Source organism: Theileria equi, assembly GCF_000342415.1.
Source record: "Theileria equi strain WA chromosome 4 map unlocalized gcontig_1105316255039, whole genome shotgun sequence".
Classification (NCBI taxonomy): domain Eukaryota; phylum Apicomplexa; class Aconoidasida; order Piroplasmida; family Theileriidae; genus Theileria; species Theileria equi.
In genome coordinates this window covers 265830-279341 of record NW_004668229.1, presented here as the reverse complement: position 1 = coordinate 279341, position 13512 = coordinate 265830, and the positions used below count along the sequence as shown (strand labels likewise).

The window sequence follows — 13512 nt, the reverse complement described above, 5'->3', positions numbered from 1 at the left end:
TTTATAATATTTGAGCTAAACTATTGTGTACAGGAAAAAAAGACTAATTACACAACCACCCTACGGAGAGCGGGAATTCCAACAACGGGACACCCCTATCAGTGGCAGGCGCCGTCTTTGGTTTAGGGTTTTGCAAAAGTTTACAGTTCGTCGTTTTCCTTTTCTTCCTGTAGGAACAATGTGTCTAATGTGTGGAAGCTTGTCAGACATAACAAGGAATATCTACTTACATCTATTTTGCTGAGGTCGAGGTCAGTTCCCGTGATTTCCTTCCAACTGTGAGATTGTGTATAACAAGGGATAAAACTTACAGTCTGAGAACATCGTTTGAAGCAGACTCGAAGTGTGAAGTGGCATCGTAGGACTCCGTTACATATACATTGTCTGTGGATCCCTTTTCCGTTGGAACATAGACATCCGATATTTGAACAAATGTGTCATCAACTGGACCAATAATCGCCATGGCAGGAGCTATTTCTGCAGAAAATTTGCTGAAATTCATAAAACTCACCCCTGAGTGGATTGGGGGTCTCCACAGTAGTTGAGATGATGCAGACAAATTTTCCCTTGGCTGTAACCCCGTGAGAATGAGACACAAGAGTTATATAAATGTCTGAATACTTTTGTAATCGCGAATTTAGAACTTACCGTGGTTGCGACCGAGCTGTTTCTGTGGAATAATAATTTGGCAAGATGTAGCATTATTTGTTTCTGGAATAGGCTCACTCAGAATACAAATGCATCTAATGACCTTTTCCACGCTCTTTACTTTATTAGGAGCGAGGGCAGCTGCGTATGTAGGATCGCAGACAACCATTGAGCACTTTGCAACTTCGCCATCCTCAGTACCTACTCCACATACTTTTCCATCTTCGTCATACAAGAACTTATTTACGGCCTTATTCAACATAAATGTTCCTCTATATATAGCACATCGCCTAGAGAAGGCCTCGGGAATGCCTCCTAGACCGTAAACAGGATATATAAATGGAGAAGATCCAAATCTCATGAGAGATTCCATATAGAGCTTCATCCTCTTAATTGGCTCCACTGCAGGTTTCTTTAGGTATTCATCACTTGTATAAAGTGCTACAGCATGTCCTAAAAAGTCAATTGTATTTTCTTCTAGTCCATAGTGGCTGTAATAAACTTTAATCGACTCTTTGAATGGATCGTGGCCTTTCCACGTTTCTTTCTTGTTTTCATCAAAATGTGCTACAAAGCGATAGAAATTATGACAGCGAGTCTTTTCAAAGAAGCCCATGAGTGGAGATGAGAGGGCCTCTTTGTCAGTGGCAGGTACTTTGTGGATAAACTTTTCGTTGGACAACAACGTAGCCTTTTGGTGTTGATAGACGTAGCTTCCATCAAGAACTTGCCATTCTAGATACTGTGATGTTCCTGTGGCTCTCAGGATTTTGACGAGTGTGCCTCCAGCCAATACAAATTTTGGAATTAGATCAACATTCCAGTCCCTGTTTACTCCAAATCTCTCCGGAGGGGTAGTTCCTGAGTTTAAATATCACTAAATAATGCGAATTTACCTGGTTTGAAGTGTTTGTAGAGATTCGTAAGATTGAGGGATGCCGATTCACCTCCATAGTATGAGTTGCGGTCCAACACCAGAACCTTTTTTCCTGGAAAGGTATATATTATTCTTGCTATACAAACCGCTTTGGGAGAGCAATCCACTGAGAATACTCTCCTTCAGGCCTGTTCCACAGACGATAACCTACATATCAAGGGTGTACATTCTGGAGGCCGCGTTACTTACATCGTAAATCTCATCCATATTTATTCTATTTATTAACCAATAGTGTGTGTTTACTCGTCGAGCTTTCGGTTAAAAACCTACTAGAGGCGATAGTTGCTGGGATAAGGACGAGTTAGCCCCCAGGGAGATAAAATAAACTACAACTTATAGGTGAAGCGTAGAGTTACAGACTGATTCGTGCAACCTTGCGAAAGTGAGTGCCTTTGCGGCTTACAGAAATAATAATTGTGTGAATATGAGGCATGATGGCATGCCTAGTACGCATCTTGGAGGGAGGTATCGAATCTTAAGCAGGTGCAAGAGATTTATGGAACTAGTATAGACACATCAGAATGTTAGTATGAGGTGTTGAGAAGAGAGGAAACAATTTTGGAAGAACCTCAGAGACCAGTCGAACCATTGAATCACCCTAGCCGAATTTACGTTAGATATGAGTAGATCATGGCCGAATATTGGCAAAATATGAGTGAAAGGGTGAAATGTGACTTTTGTTTGTAAATGACAAACCGGTGACAACTTCCCCATTAACGGAAGGGACAGGATGAAATAAGCCGAGAAGCTCAGTACGCTTTTTGACAACAAATTTTCACATTTTTAAATTTTATTTTCGAGGTTAGTTTCTGTCTCTATACATCGTTATTGTACGTTTTCTCGTGGACCTTTCCCGTTGTTTTGCTAGGGTCTGTTGTTTTTAGTTCTGCGTGACCACTTTGCTCGGCATAGTTACCATTAGAGACACATAAAACAATACATTTTGCAATATGAGGATCTGTCTATGGTTTTTTGGCCTGAAATGGTGATGGGAACGAGCCCTAGTTGGGACCACGTCTACATTCCCTTGTTTTTATACGTCCACTCCATACTTTACCACAACTTTACGCTCATTTTAATTTACAGATAAAATGGAATCGACAATAGATATCTCAAAGTTTCGTGTAAAGGGTGCTGACGCCGACGTTCCCTACCGCAGATTCAACACATCTCTCAAGGACTGCAATGCTGACCTTTTTATCACAGCATTTGCAGAGCATATGAAGCTCAAGGGATACATTGAGTGCCCCAAGTGGATCGACTATGCCAAAACAAGTGTAGCAAAGGAATTGTCTCCGCAGAACCCAAACTGGTTCTACGTTAGGGCTGCCGCTATCTTGCGTCACTTGTACTTTCACCCAGATTCCGGTATTGATAGACTTAGGAAGGTTTACAGCAGCAAGAAGCGCAACGGATCTGCTCCAAATCATACTTGCAGAGCCTCTGGAAAGATTATTCGTTCCATTGTTCAGCAGCTCGAATCGGTTGGTTTCCTTGAGCAGGACATGTTGAAGCATGGCAGGAGACTCTCTAGAAAGGGATGTAACACTGTAAATGCATTTGCGAGGCAGCTGACCAAGGAGGTCCATGCCCTCAAGGGTGCTCAGTAATTTGTCTGGTAGTTTATATATGTATGAATTTCTAGTTTTTGAGGTTGGCAATGTGGTTTTGCAAGAATGCGAGTGCCTCGGATTCTTCACCAAAGTCCTTGACGGCTACACTTGTGGCGCCTACAATTTTCCTTGGCTTTCCCTCAACGTCGTACTTGCAGAGACCTGCCCACTGTCCGAGAGTCTTTGAGTCACAATCGGTTTCGATGAGTGGGATAGAGTGCTCCTTGCAGAGAGCTTGGACCAACTTTACGTATGCTGGCTCGGAGCATCCCTTGGATAGGAAGCAGACCTGAGCTGTCTTGGAGTCGAGTGCCTTTGCAACCTCATGTAGACCTCTGACAAGTCCACCATGGGCAAGGGCGAATGTTAAAACCTTTTGGATGGCAGAGGGAAGGTCAGTAACGCGATCGTCCTCATCGACGTAGTTAATGACCTCTGGTGATCCGTCTTCAGTCATTTCTGGGGGTATGTATTCTTTTAAATCAAAATTAGCAAGCTATTGACAACCTAAATAAACGTTATAACTGTTGTACAGTGATTAAGAACCGCGCAGGGGCCAGAACACAGAGTACGGGGGCACGAAGACCCAAGTACAGAAATTAACAAACCTTGGAGAAACTAGGGTTTCGGATTCTCAAATCACAAACTTTTATAAAATGGAACAAAGTAGAAAACTGATTATAAAATCTAAATTCCGGCAGGGGTCAGTGATACGATATCGACGCCCTTCGTCATGGGGCCGCCACACCCTCTCTCTACACGCAGGCGGCCCTCCAAGTCTGCACTGAACCTCTGACCTCTACGGATACACTTAGAGCTACACATTCTTGTGGACATACCATTGGTCGCCTAGAAGACCCATGTATATACCTATTCTGTAATATGAAGTAATTAACAAGTTAATCGTGTCTCTTGATCCCCATTGGTATTATTCATTTGTTCTTGACACATTAATCTTCTTGCAACCACTGAATAAAGGGCGATATCGTCTCCCTAGCCTTCAGGAATATAGCATTGAGGTTGCCAGAGTACCTAGAAGACTTTCCATAGTACCTTATAAAGTCAGAACCTTCAACTACATCGTCCGAGTAGAATGCTTGGGCATAGTAGGGGTAGTTTGAAACCTCCTCTGGGTTACACTGAAATATAAAGTATTCTAGGGCGCCGATAATTTCCTTTGGCGATATAGTGTATACAGTGGCAGCTTTAATAACCTCGATGTTGTCCTTAAACGTATCTACCGAGAGCTTTGGCGAAGAAGGATTTGGTGCTCGGCCATCATGAGCAGCTGGCAATTCTCCAGCTTCTGGACTGACGTCCGTATCTTTAAGAGAAAGTTTGGACAAATCCACACTAGGTGAATCATCTAACCTTGCACCGACCATTGTTCCAAAGACGGCCGCGAGACAAACAAAGAACCTGCACACATTATCAAAGCCCTGGGAGAGCTGTAACATGTGCAGCTCCTGAGCCAAATCATCAACGCTCTTCTTCTCTCCACCATAAATGAAATAGTGGAACCTTGATATCACCTCTGCAATTTCTGGACTTTCCATGGTCAGTTCTTCGTTCTCCACCAGATCCTCATTTCCTGGTGATCCGGCTTCCTTCTTTTTACTTGGTTTCTTTTTCTTCTCCTTTTCTTTAGCATCCTTGGGTTCTCTTTCCTTACTCATTTTTGAGGAGGAAACAATGGGATTTTTGATCATGTAGGACGCAGCCTTATGCGTCATATCGAGTGTTCCCTTATGACCACAAGCGTTGCAGGAAGAGTGTAACGCACCTCTCTTGACAATAACTTCGATTTCCGGGAGCTGACACTGAGGACATAGCACATAGAGCTCTATGAACTTGTCCAGAATCAAGGAGAGAGCCTTTTCGGTATGAGCTCCATTAATTAAAGCCTTCTCTTCTGCCTCCTCAAACTTCGACATTGCACCCAATTCACAGCCAAAAAACTTAGTTGCGTAAGTGGGAGGCCTCTTTAGCGCCCTAGCAATATCTCCCATGTTGGAAATGTTTGTCTTTGTCCCATTGCCTCTGCCTTCTATCCTAGATTGAATACGAGGCATTTTGTAACGATAGTTTGGATCGTCACGGTAACGAGGAATATTTACCAATGACATTTTCGTAAATTCAGAATACTGACTATGCAACACTATCGATAGTAGTCAAAACACGTAACAGCAACAACAGCCAGAGTGTTACGAGATTGAATAAAGTGCTTCAGCAATGGTAATAATCAGAACCTAGTAGATGAACAGTTTTATAGACCAGGTTTACGAAATCCGTGCGGGAAAATGACATCAAAGTTTCTGTGAATTTCAAAGCTACGATGATCCATACGATAGAGTACCGCAATCGAGTTTCGATTAAGTGCCGAGTTTTTGTGTTAAAATATGATCCATATATAAGACAACGAGTGATCAAAAGATGATTTACAATTTAGACCTATATGCAACGATTAAAACATATCCAGTTATCCTAAACCAGGAAAGTGCCTATGGAAATTACCATTTGATCAAACAAATGAGCTATTGGATAGATGTTCACATCCAAGCTATTTATAAAGTTGATTTATCCGATATTTAATGTTGTAAGAACCTTGCGACAATTTCAAATTTAGAACTAGGGGTGGTTCCCAGCATGCTTTTGAAAAATGTCTCATTCACAGTCGACTTAGTGCTTTATAAGTTGAACGCTCAGTAGATTCATGCGTAGTACCCGTTACTTTTAGTTGTGGACTCATAAATTCAAGCATCCTAGTGTTGTAGCGTCGTATTCTCACCATCAGATCGACGAAGTTCCTAAATCCTCAATGTAAGATTTCGAAACGTTAGTTTTGAGTGGAAAATTCTCTTGATTCTTCAACCCAATAATCACCACATACTAAGGTTCAGATCGTGTACATTAAGATTTTAGTCCCCTCCGTGGGAAGCAACAGACTCTAAAGATTTTATACAGCTATATACATCATTATAGTAATGGAATCACTGAGATGTGTGAACTTGTGCACCTAAATTGCTCCTAAAACCTCAGGGGACATGACGCACCCCGCGATCCTGCTAGGTCTGTGTGTCGTATTTTTGGCGCATTTGTCCACTTTTATAACAACGTTTTTACCTTAAATAGTAAACTGTATCATATATAGGTGCTTTATGTTACGGAATCTTCATCGTTCGTTCGTTGCAATTCAGTAGCGTCCTCCAGGTACACCCGCATATGATGTTGTACGCACATTGGGAATTTTAGTACGTTATATGAATACAGACTCAGCTTATATACCAGTAAACCGTAGAGTGAATAGTATACACAAGAAATTAATAGTCAAAGATCCTAGTAGACCTCGTCCAGTTGTAGCCAGTTCCCCAAAACTTGGCTGCCTTTAATAGCGAATTTAGGAACGGAGACGTAAAATCAGATTTCTTGATAGAGTCATAGTTGAACTTGGCATACTCCTCAGTGTTATGCTCTAAGCTTTCAACAGAGTCTACGCTGTCTATAGAACTGCTATCTTCACTTTCCTGATCGTCATTATCACCTTCCTTTTTGTTCCCTCTAAAGTAGGAGTATTTTGAGAGCAAATAGGAGTACTTTAGACCATTTATGTAGTCTTCGTGCGATAGTTTTCGTTTTTTTGAAAGTTGGTCCTTAAAGTGGTCGACAATTTTTTCACCAACCTTTATGTTGTTATAGTTTCGATAGCTGATTGTCTTTGGCAAACTCAGTGTGAATATGAACAGTAATGTGAGAAATACATAGGGTTTGAAAAATAGCCTCCATGCATTATATTGTTCGTTGTGTCTTGGACTGATGTATGGTTTGTGGTAGAGTTTATTAAAAAATACTTCATTTGGTTTGACATGAATATGATGATATGTTTGATAAATGTAAAGCTTTCCTTTAATTTCTCTGATTCTAATGAGAACATCCAGAAAGTCATGGTTTTTGTGGACAATTGAGATTATGTAACGGCCCACAGGGATGTTGAAGAAGCAATACCCACCAAATTTATCAATATGAGCTACTCTCATTCCAAAGTTTAAAGTCACTAGGGCTTCCAGCTTTTCACGGTCTTGCAGCCCAAAAACCTGTCCACATATACGAGTAACCTTTGGGCCATTCGCTTGGTCAGGATCCACAGAAGACTCTAGGGAGTTATAATTGACATCTGTTGATGGTTCATCTGCGGGAAACCCACGTGTATGGGTATATTGTTCATCGTCAACCCCTTCAGCTTGAAGTGTGTAAGCACCGGCAAACACAAACAGCGTCCATATCCCTAGTAAACCTGGAGGTGTGTATATTTGGGATAAAAAGAATATTATAAACATACAAATGATGTGTCGATCATGATCTTACCTACTAAAAGAGTCTTTAAAGACATCAGGTTCATATCGAAAGGGCTTTGGGACAAGGGCGATTTAAGACGTTCCACATGTCTATCTTTGGCTAAAATCACTCTTAAAGAGTACTGAACTAGTGCACAAGGATAACAGTCTCAGAAAATGAGAGGATATCTGGTAAATGTGTAGGTTATATGGGACACTTAGATGTCTATTGGTTAATGGGGAATTTTATAGTCCATATTAACGTGATTTTCGTGTCTATTCTGGAATACTACTCTTTTTGTTGCCAAAGCGTGTTTACAAGCTTCTAAGCGTAAATGGAAACTGAAGAACTATGTGAGATTTTAGAATCTCTTCAAATAAGTGAGAACGAGGTTGTTCAGGGAAAACTTGGTGAATCATACTATGTCGACGGCAAAACAGGAGAAAAGTTTATTTTACCCACAAAAAGGCCGGATGGGACATTGAGGAAGAAGATTAAGGTCAAACCCGGATACACACCACCGGTACGTTGTCTAATTTCTCGTGTATGCTTCTTCGCCTCATGAAACATATACAAAAGACCGCAGGAAGAACAAGAACGTTATGTCCATAAACACAAAAGGGATAACGATGCAGCTAAACCTAGTAATGGAGTCTCTACTCCAGTCAACCCAGTCAAGGCCAATTCAAATGGCTCAAAAAAACCAACCACAGACCAAAAGCCCATAAAAACCAAGGCGAAGAGTCCGGAGTCTAAGCATCACCCAAAGAAGGACAAGCTTGAGACAAAAAAGAAACCTGTACCAAAGGCCAAAGAGGGTGGTTCTGGTGAGAAGCTCGCAGTTACTCAGGTCGTATGCAACATTGAAAATGTAGATGAAAAAACTATTGTTGTTGAGTCAAATGATTCTGCTAAATCTCAACCTGTAGAGCAGAATCCCAATGTAGAAGTAGATTCTAAAGATGAATCTGAGATAAAAAACCCCCAAAAAACACAGGAGAGGGAAAAATCAGTTCTTAGTTCTGAGGAAAAGAAGATATTCAACGCGTAAGTTTAGAACAAGTCCATTGCACTTTCTGTTAGTGTTAACAATACCAAGAGAAGGATTCGCGAGGTCAAATCCTTGCACAGAAGGAAGGAGAACGGTGGTTGTCTCAACAAGGCTCAAATAACTGTAAGTTAAAGCTTTACACAGAGGTGACAATACTACTATAGAAGTTGGACAGGCTGAAAGAATTAGAAGAGAAACTCAAGATGCTAGAATCCATAAGGAACGATCTTCTCAAAGCAAACTAAGACTAACTTGTATGTACTTGCGTGAATGTACTTGTTTATGAATGTTTGGTTCTGTTTGTAAGGATACCCTCTGTTGTGTTTTTTGGAGCACAAGGATGGTGCTCACTTTGCAAAATGAGTGCCCCTAGCAAGTCTTTTAGGGATGTAAAGAGTGTAATTAACCTAAACAAACACCTGAACAAGCAGGTTTACGTTAAATTCAGTGGTGGACGCGAAGGTTTGTGTAGTTGTTTAGTTATCACAGATTGTCGACATAAATTATGCCTTTATATAACTAATTTTACAGTTCAAGGTACTCTTAAAGGTCATGATGCCATGTCGAATTTGGTTTTGGACGATACTAAGGAGTTTCTGAAAGGTTTGTGACTATCCACCCTTGTATGCTCGTATTTACCCATTTACGTGGGATATATAAGTGTAATACACTACACATTTGATATAACACGCGTTACAGATCCAGATGATCCGGAGAAATTGACTGGAGAGACCAGAGAACTCGGTCTTTTGGTAGCACGCGGAACTTCGGTTAGTTTCTCATGTATAGTGACAACTTCAAATAGGTGACAGTAATATATCCCATAGATGGTACAGAAAAGATTGAGAACCCTTTTGTAGATTACAGTGATTAGTCTTTCATCTTGCACCTGTGCAGGTTGAGGGATTTTTTCCACTTAAAAGACGAGCCACAAGCATCGCATTTAAATTCCTTTTCTTTTATGTGGAAAGTTTTTTCATGCATGATCAGATTCCTTCTCTGTAGATTGGTGTATACCATATGCTTGTGTAGACCAACCCTTGTGAAAATCCTTCTGCATTCTTCATGCTTACAGACATACACTCCGTGATCCTCTATTTTTTCCTTTTTTAGATCTTTGATAGATAAACCACCATTATGGTATTTCTAGAGTGGATGTATGGGTTAGATTATTGCTTACATCTTTGTGCACTAGAAGACGTTTATTCTTGTCAAAGGTCTAAAAACGTTAGATTTCGGCGAATAAACAAACCTTGCCACAATCTTCACACGTGTATACCTTTGATTTAAACGTAAATCTTCTTTCAGGCTCTGATTTTTCGTTAGTTGTTATACAATTTTGGATACCTTCATGAAGAGTTATATGCTTAGCTATGCCAGCATAAGATGTATATGCTTTCGAACAACTTCCAATCGGACAAACAAAAGTTGTGGATTCATCTTCATTGACTTTTGAGACAGTGTAGCCCTTAATTAAGATTATGTCTGTGGTTGGTGTATGTATTCTGTATAGGCAAACCCTCCGATAATTTTCTAATATGATCGCTGCGATGCTCCTCCAACTTTTGGAGTTGAGTGAAGGCCCTCTTACATCCATTTACGTCGCATGTGTATTTTTCGGCTTGGTTGTTATGGCGAAAAATGTGACGACTCAGACTATCTGACCTTGCAAATTTCTTGCTACATTGTGTACATTCATGGGTTTTCTGTATGTAATCATCTTTGTGCAATGGCTATGAATAGTGTATAGGATAGATAGTAACCTTGTCCAGATGAAATGTGCGCCTGTGTCTACGTAAGTTGCTTCCATTTGCAAAACTTTGATCACAATGCTCACATTTATACTCGTTCATACTAGTAATATCAGCTAGACGAACTTGGTTTACAAGTCTAGACTTGTTTGTGATACTATCCAACGCATACCAACAGAAGGACAAGGTGCTCAGACACAAACAACATATTTCATATACAAAGGCTTATATTCGCCTTTAATTGTATAATTGTAATTTAATGTACAAATAACTTGTCATAAATGAAAGTTGAGCACTTGCTCTGTGTAAATGGTCACAATGAGAGGATATGGTGTATCGCATGGAGTCCTACGGAAAATATCTTCGCCACGTGCAGTGCAGATCGTAAAGTCAAGATATGGAGGTTTATAAAGGAGGATAGTGTAGGAGTCTCGCATTTTTGTCCCTTGGATCCACAGAATTGCGGAAAAGAGTACAAAGTGGAGCTTGAGGTAAGTTTTCCGATAGACTTAGACAACTTTTAGTTCTCTATCGACAACGCATTCAAAAAGACCGTGAGGAGTGTAAAGTTCAGCAATGACGGCAAATTTTTGATCTGCGCCTCTTTTGATGGCACAACGTCAATATGGACTCGTACATATATTAGGGATTCTACGTCATCCACAACTCCACAAAACACTAATTCAGACTCTACAATGACAAATGATGCTGATTTGTCTGAGAGTTCTGCTAAGAACACTGAAAACTCTGGCAAAGATTCTCAGGGTGTGGCTGTAAGTGGAGAATCTACACAAAATCCTACGAGTCATACTGGTTGTAAACTCGTCTGGAAATATGTTTCTATACTGCAAGGTCACGAAAATGAGGTAGTTACATACATTATAAACTAAAATATGCGTAGGTGAAATGTGCAGCTTTTGATCCTAGTGGAGTTTACATTGCAACTTGCGGTAGAGACAAAACCATCTGGATATATGAAAAGAGCCGTGAAAATGTGTATGGTCGTGGAGATTTGAATACGATTGAAGGTTCAGATTCACATATGGAATACTTTTGTTCTGCCATACTTTCAGGGCATAGACACGGTTTGTTTATTACTGAAATTTTATCATCTTTTAGATGTAAAATACGTCTGCTGGAACCCATCTGCACTTTTGCTTGCCAGCGCTTCCTATGATAACGCTGTAAAACTATGGACTATAAAAGATAATGACTGGTTTGTTACGCATAATCCGTGTATTGATACATCTTTGGCATCTTCATACAATTCTTTAGGCGATGTATTCAAACACTCAATTTGCATAGCAACACTGTATGGTCCCTCTCCTTCAATTTTGATGGCTCATTGTTAGCATCATGTTCTGCAGACAAGAATCTCTTTATTTACGAAAGTAAGGGTATTGTAACACTGAAAAGTTTTGTAGGCACAGTAATGAAGAATTTTCTTGACTCAAATAAAATCGCAAAACCTCAATCACTTTTATGGACAGTAGGCCCGTTCTCCGATCCCTTGACATATAAGAGATCAGAGGCATCTACATACGCACCAATCCTTGCAGGTTTGTTTGTACCAATGTAAATGTGGGAATGACAGATGATTGGGAAATAAAGAGGAGTTATAATGAACTACACTCGAGGCCAATTTACACACTAGACTTTGGAGATTCTATTCTCACGGTTAGCCATATGTTTCTACTACACTACACTCATACAATGTGATATATTTACGTTGTATAGGGGGGAGGGGATAATGCAATCAAGATTGTAAAGCCTGATGGAAAATCTGAAATGCTAGAGGTGAGGATTATTTATGCATATTAATGGTATGTAGATCAATGGACACACTTCAGATGTGAATAGTGTGGCCTGGAAACCATTTGATGATAGGGAGATCTTTGCGTCGGTTGGAGATGACGATTGTATACGATTCTGGAGATTATCGTAATCTCTCTTTACTTGTACACCTGTATCAGACCAGTTACTTGCAATGGGATATTGCCAGTCTACTAAAAATTTATTTCTTGTCCTTACTTTGTATATTTTGATCCACGTACACATTGGATGGGGTCTGGTCTTGGCCAATAGAGAGTACTAGTTCAATAATTCCACGTTTAGAGCTATTAAACATGGCAGGGGTTTTTCAAAAAATATTCTACCCGGGAATTGCCCCTTTTCTGCAGTCCAAGGTACTGGCACTGCCACTTCCGGAGAAGGTCAAGAGCTTTATAGGTTTGTTGATCAAATTGACATGACATTTACCGCTTAGTTCATCCTGCCGGACCATTCACCATTCATTTTTATGCTCCAACTTTCAAGTGGGCTATTTCAATTGCCAATTTGTCAGACATTAATAGACCAACTGAACTAATTTCACTTCCTCAGCAAATAGGTACGTATTTATCCTATACCCCTTTCTTTCTTTTATGGACTTTGTGCTATACGTCGAATGCGAATTTCATTGCGTCTCTACGTGAACTTTGTGATCAATACCTTTACGTTAATGCTCCAATACAAAATCTACAGCCGTTGCCGCTACTGGCCTGATCTGGTCCCGCTACAGTACTGTGATTACACCTGTAAACTACAATTTGCTTTCTGGTAGGTTGACAGATTCTTCCCACTCATATTGGACGCAACACATAATCTATTTCTCATTACCACACCTTTAATATCTTTATTTAGTCAACGCTGCAATGGCTGTAACTGGCATTTATCAAATCAGTAGAATCTGCCGTGATAGGCTAAGCCCTCCCCAGAAGAATTAACATATCGCCATTAAATTTATATTTTTATTTTACTTTATACGAAAGATCAATATGGATTTATCTTCCTCATTTGATAACCTTAAGGATGACAAAGAAAAGGCAGAGGTACGGTCTCCGTTTGTTTTACGTTTTTGTTAGTATAGCAGATGTAGCATATTTTTAGGCCTTTTTAACTCTTCAAAAGACAATACAATCGCAAAAAATGACTCTGAAAATGCTTGGCGTATGTTTTAACAAGTGCGTAGCTACACCTGGCGAGTCCCTAACCTCTGCTCAGCAGACTTGCATTTGGAACTGTGCTCAGAGGAATATAGAAACGCAGTATTTTATCCTAAAGAGGTTGGAAGGAATGGTAAAATCCTTTGAACAAAAGTAGAGCCGGAGTTGGCGCTAATTTGTCTTACCCTTTACATTT

The 13512-nt window shown here is 40.2% G+C and overlaps 11 protein-coding genes across 11 annotated transcripts, besides 1 other annotated feature; 6 read left to right on the top strand and 5 right to left on the bottom strand.

Annotated features, from left to right (window-relative positions):
• Nucleotides 1-140: 140 nt before the first annotated feature.
• Nucleotides 141-1792, bottom strand: BEWA_052660 (RAB GDP-dissociation inhibitor, putative; the record flags this gene model as incomplete). The annotated part of the gene is made up of 7 exons (XM_004832606.1): nt 141-276; nt 312-477; nt 512-613; nt 649-1509; nt 1545-1637; nt 1672-1732; nt 1775-1792. The coding sequence occupies 7 exons, from the start codon at nt 1790-1792 to the stop codon at nt 141-143; spliced, it is 1437 nt and encodes a 478-aa protein (XP_004832663.1).
• Nucleotides 1793-2348: 556 nt separating this feature from the next.
• On the top strand, nt 2349-3210 carry BEWA_052650 (40S ribosomal protein S19, putative). Its single transcript, XM_004832605.1, has 2 exons — nt 2349-2386; nt 2672-3210. Exon 2 carries the CDS (start codon nt 2677-2679, stop codon nt 3193-3195), a length of 519 nt encoding a protein of 172 aa, XP_004832662.1. The 5' UTR covers nt 2349-2386; nt 2672-2676; the 3' UTR covers nt 3196-3210.
• Nucleotides 3211-3226: 16 nt separating this feature from the next.
• BEWA_052640 (40S ribosomal protein S12, putative) lies at nt 3227-3655 on the bottom strand (the record flags this gene model as incomplete). The annotated part of the gene is made up of 1 exon (XM_004832604.1): nt 3227-3655. The coding sequence occupies one exon, from the start codon at nt 3653-3655 to the stop codon at nt 3227-3229; it is 429 nt and encodes a 142-aa protein (XP_004832661.1).
• A 493-nt stretch (nt 3656-4148) lies between these two features.
• Nucleotides 4149-5952, bottom strand: BEWA_052630 (eukaryotic translation initiation factor 5, putative; the record flags this gene model as incomplete). Its single annotated transcript, XM_004832603.1, has 1 exon — nt 4149-5952. The coding sequence occupies exon 1, from the start codon at nt 5322-5324 to the stop codon at nt 4149-4151; it is 1176 nt and encodes a 391-aa protein (XP_004832660.1). The 5' UTR covers nt 5325-5952.
• Nucleotides 5953-6506: 554 nt separating this feature from the next.
• BEWA_052620 (uncharacterized protein) lies at nt 6507-7729 on the bottom strand. The gene is made up of 2 exons (XM_004832602.1): nt 7561-7729; nt 6507-7489 (listed from the first exon to the last, which is right to left on the bottom strand). Exons 1-2 carry the CDS (start codon nt 7592-7594, stop codon nt 6519-6521), a joined length of 1005 nt encoding a protein of 334 aa, XP_004832659.1. The 5' UTR covers nt 7595-7729; the 3' UTR covers nt 6507-6518.
• A 50-nt stretch (nt 7730-7779) lies between these two features.
• On the top strand, nt 7780-8581 carry BEWA_052610 (conserved hypothetical protein; the record flags this gene model as incomplete). The annotated part of the gene is made up of 2 exons (XM_004832601.1): nt 7780-8053; nt 8117-8581. The coding sequence occupies exons 1-2, from the start codon at nt 7865-7867 to the stop codon at nt 8579-8581; spliced, it is 654 nt and encodes a 217-aa protein (XP_004832658.1). The 5' UTR covers nt 7780-7864.
• Nucleotides 8582-8940: 359 nt separating this feature from the next.
• Nucleotides 8941-9455, top strand: BEWA_052600 (small nuclear ribonucleoprotein G, putative; the record flags this gene model as incomplete). The annotated part of the gene is made up of 4 exons (XM_004832600.1): nt 8941-9043; nt 9113-9184; nt 9281-9351; nt 9387-9455. 4 exons carry the CDS (start codon nt 8941-8943, stop codon nt 9453-9455), a joined length of 315 nt encoding a protein of 104 aa, XP_004832657.1.
• Nucleotides 9456-9716: 261 nt separating this feature from the next.
• Nucleotides 9717-10434, bottom strand: BEWA_052590 (c2h2 zinc finger domain containing protein; the record flags this gene model as incomplete). Its single annotated transcript, XM_004832599.1, has 5 exons — nt 9717-9800; nt 9834-9892; nt 9929-10066; nt 10101-10287; nt 10345-10434. 5 exons carry the CDS (start codon nt 10432-10434, stop codon nt 9717-9719), a joined length of 558 nt encoding a protein of 185 aa, XP_004832656.1.
• A 179-nt stretch (nt 10435-10613) lies between these two features.
• On the top strand, nt 10614-12277 carry BEWA_052580 (WD domain, G-beta repeat containing protein; the record flags this gene model as incomplete). The annotated part of the gene is made up of 10 exons (XM_004832598.1): nt 10614-10823; nt 10857-10987; nt 11111-11198; nt 11234-11417; nt 11452-11548; nt 11608-11729; nt 11763-11891; nt 11927-12009; nt 12070-12129; nt 12164-12277. The coding sequence occupies 10 exons, from the start codon at nt 10614-10616 to the stop codon at nt 12275-12277; spliced, it is 1218 nt and encodes a 405-aa protein (XP_004832655.1).
• A 181-nt stretch (nt 12278-12458) lies between these two features.
• BEWA_052570 (conserved hypothetical protein) lies at nt 12459-13097 on the top strand (the record flags this gene model as incomplete). The annotated part of the gene is made up of 4 exons (XM_004832597.1): nt 12459-12561; nt 12599-12721; nt 12856-12930; nt 13015-13097. 4 exons carry the CDS (start codon nt 12459-12461, stop codon nt 13095-13097), a joined length of 384 nt encoding a protein of 127 aa, XP_004832654.1.
• Nucleotides 13098-13106: 9 nt separating this feature from the next.
• Nucleotides 13107-13129: a sequence feature (AT_rich).
• Nucleotides 13130-13148: 19 nt separating this feature from the next.
• Nucleotides 13149-13473, top strand: BEWA_052560 (translocase of inner mitochondrial membrane, putative; the record flags this gene model as incomplete). The annotated part of the gene is made up of 2 exons (XM_004832596.1): nt 13149-13202; nt 13261-13473. 2 exons carry the CDS (start codon nt 13149-13151, stop codon nt 13471-13473), a joined length of 267 nt encoding a protein of 88 aa, XP_004832653.1.
• Between the last annotated feature and the right edge of the window lie 39 nt (nt 13474-13512).

Bases quoted from the DNA above. Each gene is read 5' to 3' on its own strand.
- BEWA_052650 (XM_004832605.1), top strand. From the start codon at position 2,677: ATGGAATCGACAATAGATATCTCAAAGTTTCGTGTAAAGGGTGCTGAC.
- BEWA_052620 (XM_004832602.1), bottom strand. From the start codon at position 7,594: ATGAACCTGATGTCTTTAAAGACTCTTTTAGTAG. The intron at 7,490-7,560 runs GTAAGATCATGA...ACACACCTCCAG, and splicing joins TTTAAAGACTCTTTTAGTAG to GTTTACTAGGGATATGGACG.